Source organism: Fringilla coelebs (genome assembly GCF_963513975.1).
Source record: "Fringilla coelebs genome assembly, chromosome: 3".
NCBI classification, from domain to species: Eukaryota; Metazoa; Chordata; class Aves; order Passeriformes; family Fringillidae; genus Fringilla; species Fringilla coelebs.
The window spans coordinates 46577166-46594640 of NC_140030.1; the positions used below are offsets into that span (position 1 = coordinate 46577166).

At 38.0% G+C, this 17475-nt stretch overlaps 1 protein-coding gene across 1 annotated transcript in view; it reads right to left on the reverse strand.

The window, feature by feature from the left end:
• REV3L (REV3 like, DNA directed polymerase zeta catalytic subunit) overlaps positions 1-17475 on the reverse strand; it is a 112230-nt gene that overhangs the window by 11758 nt on the left and 82997 nt on the right. The window contains exons 19-24 of the mRNA XM_084203151.1: positions 12962-13077; positions 7857-7975; positions 7108-7226; positions 6003-6144; positions 1894-2138; positions 814-922 (exon numbers count right to left, since the gene is read on the reverse strand). Coding sequence (XP_084059277.1) covers positions 814-922; positions 1894-2138; positions 6003-6144; positions 7108-7226; positions 7857-7975; positions 12962-13077 — 850 coding nt within the window. The remainder of the gene's footprint in view (positions 1-813; positions 923-1893; positions 2139-6002; positions 6145-7107; positions 7227-7856; positions 7976-12961; positions 13078-17475) is intronic.

The window sequence follows — 17475 nt, forward strand, 5'->3', positions numbered from 1 at the left end:
AAACAGTTAAGAGTAAAATCAAACCCCAGAACTGTTAGTTAACAGGAAGTTAATAGGAAGACAAATTAACTAGCAGGATGCCCAAGCCACCAACAGTTTGGCTTTTCTCACAAACATTACAAGGAACCTCGAATACAGGCAAAGCTCTTAAGGACAGAACAAATAGCTTTTTGTTCTTTGTATTCATCAGCCCTGCTGATGCAATGTTTAGATAACCTTATTAACTAAAATGGGACTTCAATATTTAGCTGTTAATTCTCAAAGTATTAAATGATGAAGGAACATTATCTTTTTAAAATTCTGCAAGTATTCTTTATTTGAAGCTTTTGTTTTACATTAAATACAGGTATGCTGGTGATTGCCTAAATATTTTTAACAGCTCCAGGCCATATTCATTACACATCAGCCAGCAGGACGCATTACAAAATGAGAACAATAGAAAGCAAGTCAGAGACTCTCATCTCCCAAATCATTACTTTTTTTCTAAGAAAGCATTCTGCTATACAGGCAGGAGAAAAATGAATTGCTACACACAGATAATTACTGTTTGATCCCCAAACTGCACAAGTAAAATACAGTTTAATTATAGATGAAATAAGCCTTCAGTATAAAGGACAGCATAAAGACATTTTACTTCCTGAGATGCCAGAAGTTCAGCACTTTGACAAATACCAAAAACACTGTGAAACGAGAGAATGAACCTCCCCTTTCTATCTGCTCTTAACGCAGCAAAACATAAACTACAATATCAATTTGATCTTAAGTGAGCCAACAGGCAGTGAAAAGGCTGTCACAGAGCACTAATATCATTACCTTGACAAAAGCTACTCCGCTGGGTGACACTGTGATATCATGTCTAATCTGGTAGAGCAAGTCAGGAGGTACTCTCAGAGATGTACAGCCAAATTTGAATGCATCATACCTAATAAAGAGAAAATTTAAATAGGAAGACGATTCATTCATTTACAGACTAATCAAGTGAAAACATCAGCTCACATTAAAATGCTAATAATGCCAGCAAGGACAGAATAATCTCAAGTATAAACAAACATAATTTCAAATTTCTTAGCTACATACAGAAGGTTCTAGGAACAAAGTAGTAATAAATAGCTAAATTCCAATGCATGCATAATTTATCAATTCTGCTCTGTGTTATGAATTATTACCAAATACTGAGTTAGTGGAGGTATGTACTCAGTACTGTAATCCCCCATGGAAACCATTCATGTTTACCAAGTACCACACTGCACTTACTTTCTTCCTACAAATTCAGAATTTAAAATGAAGAACTTGAAAAGCTGATGGTGACACCTAGGATCTTTCCATTCTTCAAAATACTGTTTTATAGAGGTAATTATAACAAGCAGTGAGATCTTTCTCCAATTAAGAGAATAACTGTTAAGCTCAGTAAAAGATGCTACAAAGAATAACTCAATTGTACCTTTTAATTTTTAGTAATTAGAACCTGAGTGAACTACAAGTGATACACAAACAATCATAATTCTTAAGGAATAACCCCAATGTAGTTTTGAAGACAGACGGTGAATTTACAGCAATTTTAACTTATGCTGAAGCAATATTAAAAACCAACATCATCACAATAATCAAAGAGGTGTACATACACACATGCACAGAGGTGTTTCCAGGGGTTTTTAAGAGAACAGAGTCTAATTCTATATTTAATTAAAAATACATATTGATTTGTATTTGCATGTGTATAACACGTGCCCACACCCACATGGTAGATTTTTATCATCTGTATTGTGTAACAGAAAATGTTGCTATTCGTATGTGCCCATCATTTCCAATGGCAATCAGGGGTTCTCAGTACTTTAGAAAAGACACTCAAGTACCTACAGAATTAAAGATCATGAGAAAAGAGTAGCAACTTACTTTCCTAAGTTTTCAACATGTCCGAGGCAGGTAGAATAGCAGTAGTTGTATGCTATGACAATGGAAGGATACAAGGACTGGAAATCCAAGACAAGGACAGCGTTGCTGTAGAAGCGGGATTCCGGCTCCATGATCAAGGGAACACATTGTGGGGCTTTCATCTGAGCTCGCTGCTGGACACTGGGAGTCACAGCAATGTAGTTCATGGGCTTTGCAATGCGCAGCATCACCGACTCCACACGGTACTGCAAAACAGTTTGGGTACAACCACCATCGTCAAAAGTGCAGAACAAACCTGTATTAACTAGTGCAAACACACACTTACGTTTCCTGAATTGAAAGTACCAATAACTACTTTTCCAAAAGAAATAGCCATGCTCTTAACCTATATTTTAATTGTATTTTATATCACTCGATCATCTTTAGGTGCCTTCCAACCCTAACTGTTCTATGGTTCTGTACTCTGTATTACATACAGCAGACCTTTTCTGTGTTTCCTCTTCACTTAGCCCTAATAATTGAAAATTGAGTACTTTTTATATATGGAAAAAATAATCATCCAACAGATTTCAACAATATATGTGGATGGTCATGCTACTCAGTTTAGTAATGCTCAGTGAATGAGCATTTGCTGAACTGTACTACTGTCAGACCTGCAGATCATCAAAGAAAACAAAGTATAATCTGTAGTAAATTCATTGGGTAACATGCTTTCTCCTTGATACCACAAGCAGAACAGGAAGCATAAAACAAGATACCACAAAATGTTATATGCGTAGCTGGCAACAAGAGAAAAAAACCTTAGCCCTATTTATTTGTGCATTACTCGATGCTTTAGTAAAGGCTTTACAAGTACAAATGGGCAGGTGAGCACTATGTCCATTCAGAATAAAAACCAAAATAGCTGAAAACATAATACATGATTTGAAAACTACATACATGGGTGGCAAGGGACTGAAAAATCCCAAAATATTAAAGAACAGTTCTACATAATTGTAAAATCCTGTGCTTTGTAAAAAATCACTATTAAAGACTGTCTGCCTGACCCACTCTGTATTCAATCATTGTACTGAATGGGTTAGATATAATTTCTTTAACCTTGAACTTACAGAACCAACAGCCTTAACAAGATGCTGCACCTTAAACAGAGGTTGGGGTTTGATGTGTAGTTGGGGAGCAACATAAGCTGCCACTGCTGCCTTGCACTAATTGCACATTTATTTGTGTCCAGTGATGAACTTAGATTATGACAAGGAGGTCAGGGACTGGTTCTGGCAAGAAGTAGATTTTGGGTTTTTCTCCCTAGTTTTCATAACATTGTAGAATTTAGGTTGGAAAAGACTTCTAAGATCAACCAAATCCAACTTTTAACCCAACGCTGCCAAGCACCACATTTACACATCTCTTAACTCCAGGGATGGTGATCCTGGACAGCCTGTTCCAATGTCTGACCCTTCTCTTGGAGAAGAAAATTTTTTAATACCCAATCTAAACCAGCCAGAGAACAAATTGAGGCAATTTCCTCTTGTCCTATTGCTTCTTACTTGGGAGCCTGACCCCCAACTCACTACAGCCTCCTTTCAGGGTGCCATAAGGTCAGCCCTGAGACTCCTTTCCTCCAGGGTAAACACCCCCAGCTCCCTCAGCTGCTGCTCACAGGACTTGTGCTCCAGACCCTTCACCAGCTTCACTGCCTGGATCTGGACACACTCCAGCCGCTCAATGTCTTTCTTGTAGTGAGGGGCCCAGAAATGAACACAGGATTTGAGATGTGGCCTTACCAGTGCTGAGTACAAAGGGACAATCTGGTGGTGCTGGCCACATTGCTTCTGACAGAGGTCAGGATGCTCTTGGCCTTCTTGGCCACCCGGGCACACATTGCCTCATGTTCAGCTGCTGTTGACCAGCACCCCAGGTCCTTTCCACTGGGCAGCTTTCCAGCCATTCTTTAGCCTGTAGCCCTGCATGGGGTTGTTGGGAGCCAAGGGCAGAACCCTCACACAATTGGCCTCAGCACATTGATCCAGCCTATCCAGATCCCTCTCTAGAGCCTTATTAGCCTCCAGCAGAGCAACACTCCCTCCCCAACTTGGAGTTGCCTGCAAACTGACTAAGGGAGCACTCAATCCCATTATCCAGATCATCAATAAGATACAAAACAGGACTGGCCTCTTGTTTGTTGCCCACGCTGAGTGCACTGGTGCCGATGCACCTCAGCTGGGCTATTGATCCTACCACCTTTTTTTAGGCAGAAGGAGAAGCCCTAATCCCTACGTGACCATTCCCACGTGTGTCTATGGTACCTAACACATCAATAATCCTTTTGGTTTTGCTCCCATGTGGATCTCCAGCCTGTATTGCCACTGAGACAGCAGAACAAAGGACTTTGCTAGGACAGTGTTTCTCAACCACCGGTGTGATGCTCCCAGGTTTATCTCTAGTGAGCCTGATCTTATTCCTTTCCCCCTCCAAACAGAGTTTAAAGCTCTCTCAATGGGCCTTGCTGTCTCCCGTGCAAAAACCAGCAAGTTCTCCAAACATCTGACTGATTATCTGTAATGCCCGTGACCACCTCTTGTTAGATTTTGTTTAGTCTACTAAGAAATGTTTGAGATGGCTTAATACAATAAACAAAAATAATTTGAAAAAATTATTGCAAAACTCAGTGAGAAATTCAAACATGGAAAAATTAAATACCTGAAATCTGTTCTTACTACTATTCCATTTAACATGTTTTTTAGCTAAGGGGGAGTACCTTCATAAAGGGTAGTGACTCTTCTGTGAGAAAAAAAAATTATTTGAGGTGACTGGGAATTGTTGCAAGTGCCATTTTTGTGATCTAGAAAATTTCAATGGAAACAGAACATACGTGCACAGAAGGGAAGAGAAAAGAACAGTCAGGATAGAAAATGCAGCATGCTTCTGTTGCTCACTCCCACTCACAGACATCTGAGAAAATGACAGGCAGAACAGTCTTTGTGGGCTGCAATCATGACAGTTTAAGCATATCTATGCTGGCAGTATGCCAGTCCCACACTCCCTGTCCCTAACTGTGCATTTCTCTTCCCTTGCTCCAACAGTGGTATTTTCTGATAGTATGGTGAACCAGATCAGGGAGCTAAACTGGCAAATACCTACTGAACACTGCCATGCTTCTGCTGATGGTGCCTGCCAGCCTGCTCCCCTTTTCCCCCAAATACAGGGTCATTACCAGAAAGGCCAACAAGAACCTTCTCTGGATCAAGAGATGACACAGGCAACTGCAGTCTAAGAAAAAAAAGGAGGCTAAAGTTTTGTAAAAGCATTGAATTGTTAAGGAAACTGTAGCTTCAGACACCTCCCATATCTGGCTGGCTTATGATAACAGAAGAGCTGTAACACATGACAGAGTATCTGACTCTCATTTCAGGTGCTGTTCAGGTCTCACATGTAGCCATGAAAGCAGTTCAGTTAGCCTAGTCACTCACAATCTGGGCAAGGAAAGCTTTTGGTATTACTGGAGACTTCTAGGCTCCCAAACAAAGTGCACATCTTGCTCAGTTCTGCTCCCTTTTCCCTCTGATGCTGGTATCAAAATAATAGAACCACAAACATCTTGCATAGCACGTATTTAATAAAGCCAGAGCCCCTCTTGTCTTACTGTAAAATCTCACCCAGAGGTCTGCTGCACAGAAATGTCACTTAGAACATACTCAATGCTGCTTTGTCTGCCCTAAAAGAAACTAATCTCATCTTTCTAAAACACGATGAATTATATTTTTTAATGTTTTAGAAAGCACTCATTTTCAGTCTCATGTAAATGTGAACAATACCAACTCAAAGGGAAACCTTAGTGCTCCTGAATGCAGCAGAAGATATTCACTGGTGTGATTACATTTGGGGAACTCTATTTTTAACACCTATTTTTAACCTCGGAGACTAGGCAGTTCAAAAGCAGCAATAATAGATTGCATGGTATTCTTTATGTTTCAATTTCATGTTAATTCACATTAACAGCTTTCTGTGACCCTATGAAAATACACATATGGACTGAGAAGATACCGAAGAACTAGAATATTCTGTAAAAAACTATTTTGGTTTTGTGAAGTACAAGGAGAATGAACTCTTACCTGGGAGCCTCTTGTTAATACATGCAAGAACTGAATGCCAAAAACTCTTGCCATTTCACTTGTTCTGTCAATCAAATCCAGTTTGTCTAACAACAGGAGATTCCCACGAACTCGGCTAACATAATGATCAACCATTTTCCATCTGTGAGAGTGAACACCTCATTATAAACAATCAGAAGACTGCTGGTCTTTCTACTAAGACAAATGTATTTTTATGGTAACTTGTAACAAACCAGCAAATAAAATTTTCCTCAAGAACATTTTCATAACACTCTTTCAGAAGCGTGGCATATATAAATATACACTTAGGTATTCTAAAGACACACACATTGTGCTACAGCAAGCTACTGTTCAGGCATCTCACAATGACTTAATATATCCTGTTTTCCTCACTGCCCCAAAGGATTACCAAAACAGACACAACTACCTCCTCATCTCTTTACATGTTTTTTAACTGACTGGACCTTTGTGGAAACATCCTTCTGTATTAAGAATGCTTACCACAGCTGAACATAAATTCATAATTTCAGTGTAAATCATGTTTCCACTTAGCTACAGAAACCTTTACAGAAATTTTATGTATGTCACAAACAACGTGCAGATCAGTATGAAGTTTCATTAATTGTTCATATCACACAATACCAAACTGCTTCAAGTAGAGTGAAGCTGAATGTGATACATGTCACATGAAGGTATTTTTAAGCAGCTATAGCTACTGTCTTGACATCTTGTGTGCTGTTTTGTAATACTTTTAAGCCTAGCTTGCTTGACGTGCACTTGAAGTAAAACAGAAGCCTGGCAGTTCATTAAAAGCCCTTCTGATGAATAGCATATACAAAATAAAATAAAAACATTACAGAACTTCAAAACAGTACATCTATTCAGGTATGTTGAAAATGTGACTCAAAATATTTTGTTGTAATATTGAGGGTATAACTGTACAACAGAACATCCAAGTAAATAAGCTCATGTTGCTGCATATACACCGCTCTAGTGCCTAAGCTAAATTGATTATTTCTTCCTATTATGGCTTTATCTTACACCTACCCAATGTTAAGAATCTGGCCTTAAAAACAGCAAACAAAATGGATTAATAGATCATTACCTGTAGACATCTGCCTTATTGTCAAACCAATCAGACAGAACTCGGAATGTAAATAAAGGAAAACGATGATGAAGAACATGAAAGCCCACATTTTCAAAAGTGTAATTTGTTAGATTCACCTAGAAAAACACAGTGGACATGTCAAGATGCATGGTGGCTCTCGTAATCGAAAAATCTTTACTTTTCAAAAACGGCAAGAACTAGATTTATTAACTTTTTGTTAGTATTTTGTTAAAAAAGTTAGTCTTTATTCTTAGAAATCCCTAACTATTTACAAGTCAGGAAACAGCATCCCTTATCAATTGAAAAGAATATGCAGAATTAAGTAGTTCATAAAGACCAGGTCTGAACTTGGTCAGAACAAGATTTGTAAAGACTGGGCTATTTGAGTATTAAATGGAAAGTTATAAATGGAACAACAACAAAAAAATCTGTCAGTTTAGAGTATGTTCAAGTACTTCCTGAACTAAAAGCACCATACTAGACAAATTCCTAAAACAAGTAAGTTGTTCTCAAAACCCACAAATCAGTGAAAAGGAGTATAATTAAGAAACATTACTGAAAAATGAAGGCTTCAGTTCTTTACAGTTTAGAGATACACAAAACCTAGTCTCACAAACTGGCAAACTACTCTATTTGAAAAGGCGCCTAAAGAAAAAAAATTGTACAAGTTACATGAAACTTTCAACTAAGTCTGCAATAATTAGAAAACTCAGTAAATCAAAACATTAACCTTTAAAAAAATTTACCTCATGTCTCATCATTCTCCATATATTCAAGACAATTCTCCCAACAATATTTATTTCACTCATTGTATCTGCTCCATATTCATCCAGCTCGGTGGCAAATCTGTTCTCTTTATTTTCATCTAAAGACATTAAAGGAGACTATATTTAGACAAGTTATAAGACAGTCAAGACCAGATCAAACCATCCCTCTTCCAATTTGTGCTCTCTAGAAAAATAAGAATTCATAAAGATTACTGCTGATTCCACAAAATTATTTACCAGTCATCCACACAATCTCTAAATGAAACACCCCCATGTTTTCCTGTTCTTGCCCTTTGCAGAGAACTCCTACTTCAGTTTCACTGAAATAGTGTCCAAGGCAATATATTCTCCATAGTGAATATATTGGTTATGCAATGCTGAATGTTACTTGAGAGTCAGCTGCACATGCAGCAATGCACAACATAAAAAAATATAATTTTAAAAAGTGATTTCTGCCCTAAGGAGCTTATAATTCAAGGCTTTACTTGCAATGATCTTACACAGACTGAACCAGGTCATGGGAGAGAAAATTCAGTCTCTTTCATACAGTATAAGCAAACCCACAGCAGTGGGAGTAAGGAGACATGAGTTCTGCATAGCACAGGGAGAAGGAAATAGGAAGGAACCAATGCAGATGGAGAAGCAGCACTCTAAATCTTTCTGTGAGACAGCAGTGTCTAAAGTAGAGAAATATATCCTCTTTTGCCATCCTTGATTTTTGTCATGCTTTGGAAAACTGCAGCACAAGAGAAGACAGTCTTTTTGGTATACATTTCTTTAAACTATCTTTTTTCCAGCCATTTCAAGTCTACAGTTCTAGTGTTTTTTCCAGAGTTTATAAAGATGTTTTTTAAAATGTACCATGCAGACTAAAATCCATTAGGAAAACACACTGTTCCTCAGCCTTATTTCTTATTAGTTTAACAGGAGAGAAATCACTTCAAGGCAATTTATCCACAATTCCTAATCCATCCCCATTTTTTTAACTGCTGGGTGCTTTGTATTCTGCCACCACTTATTTATCAGGTACAGTACAGTCTGTACAGTACCCTGATAATAAAGAGCAGAACATTTTGGACACAGAGTATAGAAGTGTGGATATACACTGCTTTGCAATGATGATCAAAACTGAACAATTAGATCCTCAGACAGTCATGAAGCACATTTACCCTCAATGACAGAAGTAAAAATAACCTGAAATGCTGCAGAACAGTGATGAAACAACATAACACAGACTAATTTTGTATGTTGATCTTCAAATGTGTCCCATATAAATTAAAATATGGTTAAGAAAACCTATTCGTCATTTACTGACCTTATTAGTAAATCACAGATCCTTGACAAAATTTAGCAGACCTTTTGTACACTTCATCAAAATGCATACTATCTTTTCATACTATCTTTTTAACCTCCTTACTGATTCAGATTTTTAAGAAGGAAAACCAGCAATTTATCTTTCCATGTTTGGATGGAAAAAACACCCTACCAAGTAGCAACATTTTTCCTTCTGCTTTTCTTCATTTCCACACGCTGGATCTCCTGTGAAAGTGAGGAACTTGCATTTCTTCCCCTCTTTTTTTTTTTTTTAACTGAAAGTAGAAACTATAGGTTAGTTCTACTTTCTTCAGTATCATCCCAGTTCTCTTTTGACTAGTTAAGGGGATTTCCTATTTGAAGTTTGCTTCAAGTCTTATTGGTAAAAAACAGGCAGCAAAGTATACTGTGATCACAGGAGAGATCCACTGTCTGATGAACTCTGCCTGTGATGAGCATCACCATATTACAAAAACTCTGCCCTACTTTACAACTGGTGTAGGAAATGTGTCACCAGAACCATGTAAGCCTCTTTGGGAACTATGCTGGTAAGAAGCAGAACACGACATTCCTCCTATTTTCTGAGTGCATGAGATGAAATAAAAAGAAGTCTCCTCTCTTACCCACTTCCTAACTCTGAGCTGTGATGCAAAGGAGGAAACAGGAGGCCACACACAAAATGCCACCATGCACAGGCATGGCATGCACTTCTCTTGTGATGTGTACTGTGACTTATGAATAATTCACTTGTAAAGGGCAGAGGCAGCACCAGACTCAGCCAATAAAGCAAAACCAGAGGGAAGTCCAGCTTTCTTTCTGTTAAGTTGAAATCACAGGAAAGGAAAAGTCCCTTCCATCTCTATTTCAACAGGAGGAAAGAGAAGCATACTTCTGTTTCAGAACAGCACTTCCTGTTCTGAAAATACAGCATGGGAAGAAGGGAGGGAAATGTGAAGCACAGGGGTTGGAAAAGCAAGAGGAAGACAGATGGGGTCAAAATCATGGACAAGGAGGCCAAAAAGCAACAGAGAACACCACAACCTGCACGTATATGGTCATGCATGCAAGACATTTACAGCATGACATTTCTGGGAAGAGCTCATCAGTGTAAACATTTTCTCATCTTTCTGCTGCAATTCTGTCAGAACAAACCAAACACTTACCTTAAAATAACAGCGGTTCTTAGAAACATTTTTAAGTGTTATGTATTCCACTTCTGAGTATGCATCTAGCAGCTGGCACAGGAACACCTGCACTGCAAACACCAGTGCTGTGCAGATCGTGCCTATGCTCTGCATGCCCACTTGAACTTCATGTTCAGAAATGTTAAGGGCTACAATCCTGATTTCCTTCACTAGAACTGAACCCATGTTGTGTGGGGACTTCGTAGTTGTAGAGAAGGAAATCTGACTGTGAAACACATGGGGACACTACCATTAGGAACCATACAGTTCCCTTTCTTCTTTGAGGACCCCATTCATGTGTATCCCAAAATCAGTAACTTGAGCAAGAGCTTATGACAGGAAGATGGGTACTATTAACAGCTCTGCCTATTGTTTGGTTCTGCATCAAATACAGTGGAGACAGAGCCGTCCTGCAAGACATGAACTGTGACTTGGCCTTTGAGAACAGTAGAGGCACATGCCCCAAACTGAAGAGATTGTTCAGCCATACTTCTACAGTAGAGCAGTAAATCTTTGTGATCTTTGGAGGCTTTAAGAAACCTTTGACTACAACACTTACTGTTCCTCTTACTACAGACATTGCACATCTTTAGAATCAATGGGTCAAATTTTTTTCTGAACATCCTTCAGTACCTTTGAAGACTGTACCCAGAAGTATTACTTTGCAACTCATGTGTCATCTCAATTTGAGCCATCAGGAAAACTGAATAACTGCAATCCACTATTATTCATGAAGAATAAATTTGACAGCTTTGTCCTGAAGAAAGAAACTTATGAGCACTGATGGCCTGTTCATATTTAAACTATCACATGATTCTGTTTTCATATATGAAGTACTTAAAAATTCACCAAAGTTCAATTGACAGCAACTTTCAACTGAAGATGCAATTTTTTTCCTTGTGTTTTCTTGTCTCTGGGAGGATTCCATAACTCAGCTGTTTTCCAAACATGTCACAAGTATTGAAAGCATCAAGGGTATACAAATATTCAAGCCTCAAGGAAGGACTGTGTGAACGCAGTGCTGCTAAAACATCATATTCTCCTGGCCTGGCACACAGGATAACTAAACAAAAGATGATTCCTGTGCTGGGTATGCTCAAAGATTCGAGTAGCCCAGTAACATGTTCTGTCATGTACTCAAAGGCAGGTGCTTCAAGGTTGGGGAAGCAGTTACTGATACTCTCCCTACAACTCTTCCAGCTTTCAATCATTTGCAGCTTCCTGAGCCAGACATTATTTTCACATATATCATAGCTCCCAATGGATTCTTCTTGAAAGAATTTATCTCCTTTTAAAGCAATGTATACTATAAGCATTTGTACTATCTTGTGACCAGGAACTGAAGAGTTCAGCAATGCTGAGATTAAAAATTAACTTCTATTCTGTAGCTGCCACTTGCTAGCTTCACTTGATTTCCAGTTCTTGCATTGGAAATGACCAGGAAAACCCAATCTCTATTTCCCTCTACATCCCTCAATATTTCATAGGCTTTTACCTTTCCTACACTGTTCTGTCTCTTCTGGAATCCCAAATTACTAAACACATTTGGATAACCATTCTCATCTTTACCAGTTCCCTTATATCCACTTTGATGGGAGGAAAGTTATGAGGGAGCTACAACCTCAGTATTTGAGGTACAAGCACAGTACAGATTTCTATGTTTTTTACGTTTACATTCACTGCTTTATATTTTCCTTGCTCCATAATTCCTAACATTTGCTTTTGCAACCATTACAAAGCAACAGGCTCAAATTTTTAATAGAACAATCACAGTAATGGACTTCTTATTTCATAGCAACTTAACTTCTGTACAGATGCTTTTTGCTGTACAGCTGGCAAAACCAGTTTTTTCAACTGTTTTGATTTTTAAAGTCTCCCTCATCCACATCACCCTGATGACTGCAAAGCACCAGAACAAATTTTTGAGACAGTTTTTCATTTTTTAAAGTTATCCTGACTCTTCTCAGGTGCAACAGCACATTTATTTAGCTGTTCACTAACTCCATTCTTCAGAATGATGGCTTCTATTGATTGGCTAAGTTTAGGCACAAGGCCTACCATTCTCATCCAAGTTCTCTTGCCAGTCTAAACAGACTTTCTTCTGAATGCTGGAGGAAAGCATCAGCACTTAGACCCAATAAAATTTGCCCAAAGTACAAGAATGGTCATTGAAAGTGAGGATTTTATTACAAAGCTGTCCAGGACAATTGCTGCTCAGGAGCAGTTTTATGTTCTTGTATTATAGCCAGAGAAATCACAAATGGCTGGAGCCAAGGAAAGCAAAAGAAGGTTTGGTAGCAGAAGCATGTCCAAGAACTGAAACTTAACCCACAACTATAGAATCTAAGTCCAGGTTCATGAATACATGACACAAAGAGAAGTGGAATATGCCACAAATTTGAAAATTCAGAGAACACCAGGGGTGCGTGTGATTATACTATTAACAACACAAAAGCAAGAACAACAACAACAAAAAGTCTTTCTGAAGAAATACTCTGCATTTATTTTTTAAATTTGTTCATTCAGAAGCAAGATTTCAACTTGCTTCTACTGGATCTGAACTAAAGCCCTAAACAAATAACTTACCTGGCACACGAGAAATCATCTGGCACAAATCAACATTCAGTGCTGCAGCCCTCTGTAAGAGATAACCCCAGGAATGCATCTGGACTTCATAGCCTAGCAAAATGTCTGGGTCATATCTAGAGAGGTAGCAGGAGAAGAAAAAATGAGCTTCATATAATTCACAAAAATATTTTCCATGAACAAAGTATAAACAGGATTGCATTCAAATTATGTTGAGTTTAAAAAAGACGCAGTCACAATCGGTTTCTATGAAAGCAGCATCTGGACTAGGAGACAATATTCAAAACAGGCAATTTCTTAGGGATTTTAATAACATTCAATGGCAAAAATATTTAGAAAGGAGATTTATTTTTTTTTGGTCTTTACAAATAAAGAACAAAACTGAGGTCTCATCAGTTTTTATTGATGGCATCAGGAAGTATCAAGCATAAACAGAAACTTAACAGCAGAGACAGATGTGCAGTGAAATATAGCCATGCCTATGGAACAGAATTTGCCAGTAGGTTAACTGGAATGTTTACTGATAATATTTTGTCATCCATACTGCAGTGTAATTTTGAGTAATCAGAGGGAACTTCAGGTCCTAAATGATGACCCTTTATTGGGAGTTACAATTTGTAGTTGAGTGAGAGCTGTCTAAACTGAAACAGAGAAAAGCAACTGTATCTACCAGTTCTCTTTAAATACTTCTTTATTGAGATAGCCTTCTTTCTAGAAGACACACAAGAAAAACTTAACTAATGCTGGATCTCTTTCCAGCTGGAAAATCTAACTGGCTCAAGTATGACAAAAAGTCAGAATTGACTTCTGACATAATCACTTCCAATCAGGCTCAGAGTAAAGCTCACTAGACAGAAGGATGAAAAATGTGGCTTTAAAGACAAAGCACAGGTAGGAGTTAGCTCAGAGGAGCCAGTATCACCTAACTTTTGAGTAGGCACTATTAAAACCACAAGTCATGATCTGGTGCTTTGCTCAATAGCCTAAAAATTATTTTGTTGGGCAGAAAGAGACTGGACAAAGTAACATAAGATATCTGCTATTTTTATAGCAAAAAAAGAAAGGAAGTTTCAGTGGGATGAATCACTGCTTCTTGGTTAGACTGAATGATTTTTTAGTGTATTTTCTAACCTTGATGCAGCAGGCAACATTCAATACAACTGAATGACATCAGAGCAGCTGTCAGAAGGTAGAGGATGGATGATGGGCTGAGGATCCTGGACCATAGTCTATGCCCAACCCTACAACAGGACACAGCCTTGTAGACCTTAGTTTATGGAGGGAGTGGGCAGGGGCCTTGGATTATGAACACAAACTCTGTACTCCTTGCATCCATGAACACTTAAAAAAAGCCTAAACATTTCCTGACTGTTGAATACAGAACACCCTTTCCCTGAATACTGAGTTAGTTGTATCACAGACATTACAAATGAAGCTTCAGAGTTTATCAGGAAATTGTCTTCCTTGCTTATGTGTCCTAACCAAAGGCAATGACAACTCATTTTGAAAATATTAATTACTCTGATAATAGCTCCAAAAAACAACTTCTCCACACTTCTGCTATGGAAACTGACCTTCTGTGAAAAATAGTTGAATATTGTTACTCAGCATGGCTCTCTCTTTATTACAATTTGGGCTTTTGTAGCTGCCAGAAGTTGCAAAAATCCCCTTTATCACCTACTTCTACTTGTGAGGGAATGGTTTTGATACAATTTTTACCTAAAGCAGGGGATTCTAAAGTAACTTTTTGATTTCTAGCATTCTACAGAAAGTAAAAGAACTAGCACTTTGAATTTGGGGGATATCTTGCTATCTGCTGTTCATGTAAAAAGAATTATTTGGTTTTGGAGGCGGAAATGATCATCAGGAGTGGAAGCAGTTAATTTACTCAATATGGAAGCCTATTCTACCAATGGTACAACCCCAAAGCTACTTGGAACAATTTATGGACAAATGACTCAAGCTAGCCTGCAGCTCATTCCAGCAGCGGAACCAGCGACAAAAAGAGTTATGACTGCTGGCTGCTCTGCACAACATACAATGATTGTGAAATGATGCTGCAAAATTATTAATAGCTCAATTTCAGCTTTGAAATAAAAAGGAATTACGCCATGTTTTATACAGGCATAGAATAAACATTATAAAAATTAACATATTTTCAAATTAATTCCTGTAACTAAACTATTCTGGTCCTAGCATATGGCAAATCAGTACTGATTAATTAAAATTAGGGAAGTAGTCATTCGTTATCATATTTGAAAACTGGCATCACATAATTCAAAATGGAGAATACTTGTAGATTTTACACAGGACAAGGCATTATGCAGATGGGTTCCATGATAGATGCAAATGTGAATCAGAAACTTATGAAGAACTGCTTAAGTGGTACACAAAACAATATTCATGATGCCAGAAATTTGCTTTCTCTTATAAGCCTATTCTGAACAGAAATAAGAACTGTTTGGAAGAAGCAAGTTGGTGAAGTTTGCCCTTCATCAACTGATGAAGGATAGTTGCTTTGGGCTGTAACTTGCCCAAGCAGGGCATTACCTTTCTTACTTCCAACTTGAACAAAATTAGTGGGCTATTATATTACTACTGCAACTGAATATATTTTATCAGTTCTGGAAGTAATCATCCCATTACCTTTTAACCTAGTGAACAAAACGTCCTCTGTAATCCATGTGCATATAATCTCAAGAACTGTTTCTCTAGTATCCTTCAGATGTGAAGGTTCTTATAGGACAAGACATGAAAGTCCTTTAGTTTATGATGTTTTCAGATACATGCTTTTTCTTCTAGAAATAACAAATTCTATATAAATCCACATGTAGATAGGAAAGCTGATTAATCAAAAGATTTTTTTAAAAAGCAGTGTGCTAGTTTTTAACTCGGTCTTGCTTGTCCAGGCCACCAGGGATCACCTGTAATTGTACACTACTGACTTATAGGCTATCACTTTACAGCACATTACTTTGCTTTTCCATCCCAACTAGATACCACCTATGTATTAAGGGGAGTGTCTAATTTCAGCTAATTTTGGCATCTCAAGTTTTATAAACTGGTCTTTATTGTCATTGAACAAAAAGGCCTCTTTGGGTGAACCATTCTTTGTATTTTAGTCACCTCTTGCAGACCAAGATCCTGTTCTGTTTAACTCTTCTGGTGATGAGGATAGCTAATTAGGCACTAATTGTGAAGTACAGACGTTTAAGTTTCAGTCAGATGACTTATACAAAGCTATCTAAATAGAAAATCAAGGTGGAGTAGCTAGTAAATTGTGAGATCAAATCTTAAGTGTGAATTTCCTGTATTCACAGTCCTTTAATGTCAGTTAGTCCATATTTAAAACTTGGATCCAAGTGGTATCCTTGTAAAAGCATGAAAACCAATAAATGTACTACTGGCAACTCAGTAGTTGCTCAGATACTGCAGTAAGTTACACATATATATGTATTTTGTACGTATATCTGTATGCATTCCCAAGAGTATCTCAATTATCTCTGAAGGAAAAAACAAAGTAACATTAAACTGAAGAACTCCTTTCTACTAAGTAACACATATAACCCCAAACTCCTGCACTACATATGTGTAAGATCTACCTGATGCAACAGGTTTAAGAGACCTATCAATTTTTTTTCACCTAGTAAGAGACACTATTGTTTCATGCTTCTGTGTTGCTTGCTGATGAACTACATCCCAATTTATGCAGCAGAAATGTCCTCTCCTGCAGCCCAATCTCGTGTACCAGCAGTACAACGAACCAGTGTGGCACTTGCTGAGACCTCCTGTGGTATTATTCTATTTGCTATTAGAGAAGAGAGATGTCTGGAGCTAAAAGAGTACCTTATTCCACATGGGAAGATGAACAGGCAACCCCAAAATTTAGCTGATGTGAGCTTAGCTGAAGTATAACTCTCTCTCTCGCTTTCTCCTTTTCATGTGGTGCCACAAAGACAACAGGCTGTGAGCTAAGAGGACAAGTTTTATGTTTCATCCTCCTGTCTCACAATTTTTACAGTATACTATCAAACTGGTCTTCAACATCAATTCAAGCTATTTTATTAGAAGAAATTGTAATGAGACCAGCTGTCACACCTGCAAGAAACTAGTAAACTGTAATACTGATATTTGAAAGCTGCTGGCTAGGAGTAACACAACAGGAATAAGAGGTGTGCTTGCCAACATATGCTCTTTTGTTAAAAGGATGGGCCCTGATTCTGCTTTGCATGCTGTTGCCAGACTTTCTGCAAAGATGAAAAGCAGCATTTATGCTGGCAGGATTTAAACACGACAGCATTAACATTCAACTCATACATGCTGCAGAGAGAATAAAGGCGATTATTTTCCTTTCCAGCTAAGTCGTATCTGCGGCTATGACATCTCTTCCTCTTTCTCATTTGACGATTTCATGAATGAACACTAAAGCTCCCAGTTATACCTTCCCTTCTATTAAGTATCTGCTTTTCCTGACTGCTATTTTTCTTCCAGCTATGATTAAGAGAAAAAGGGGG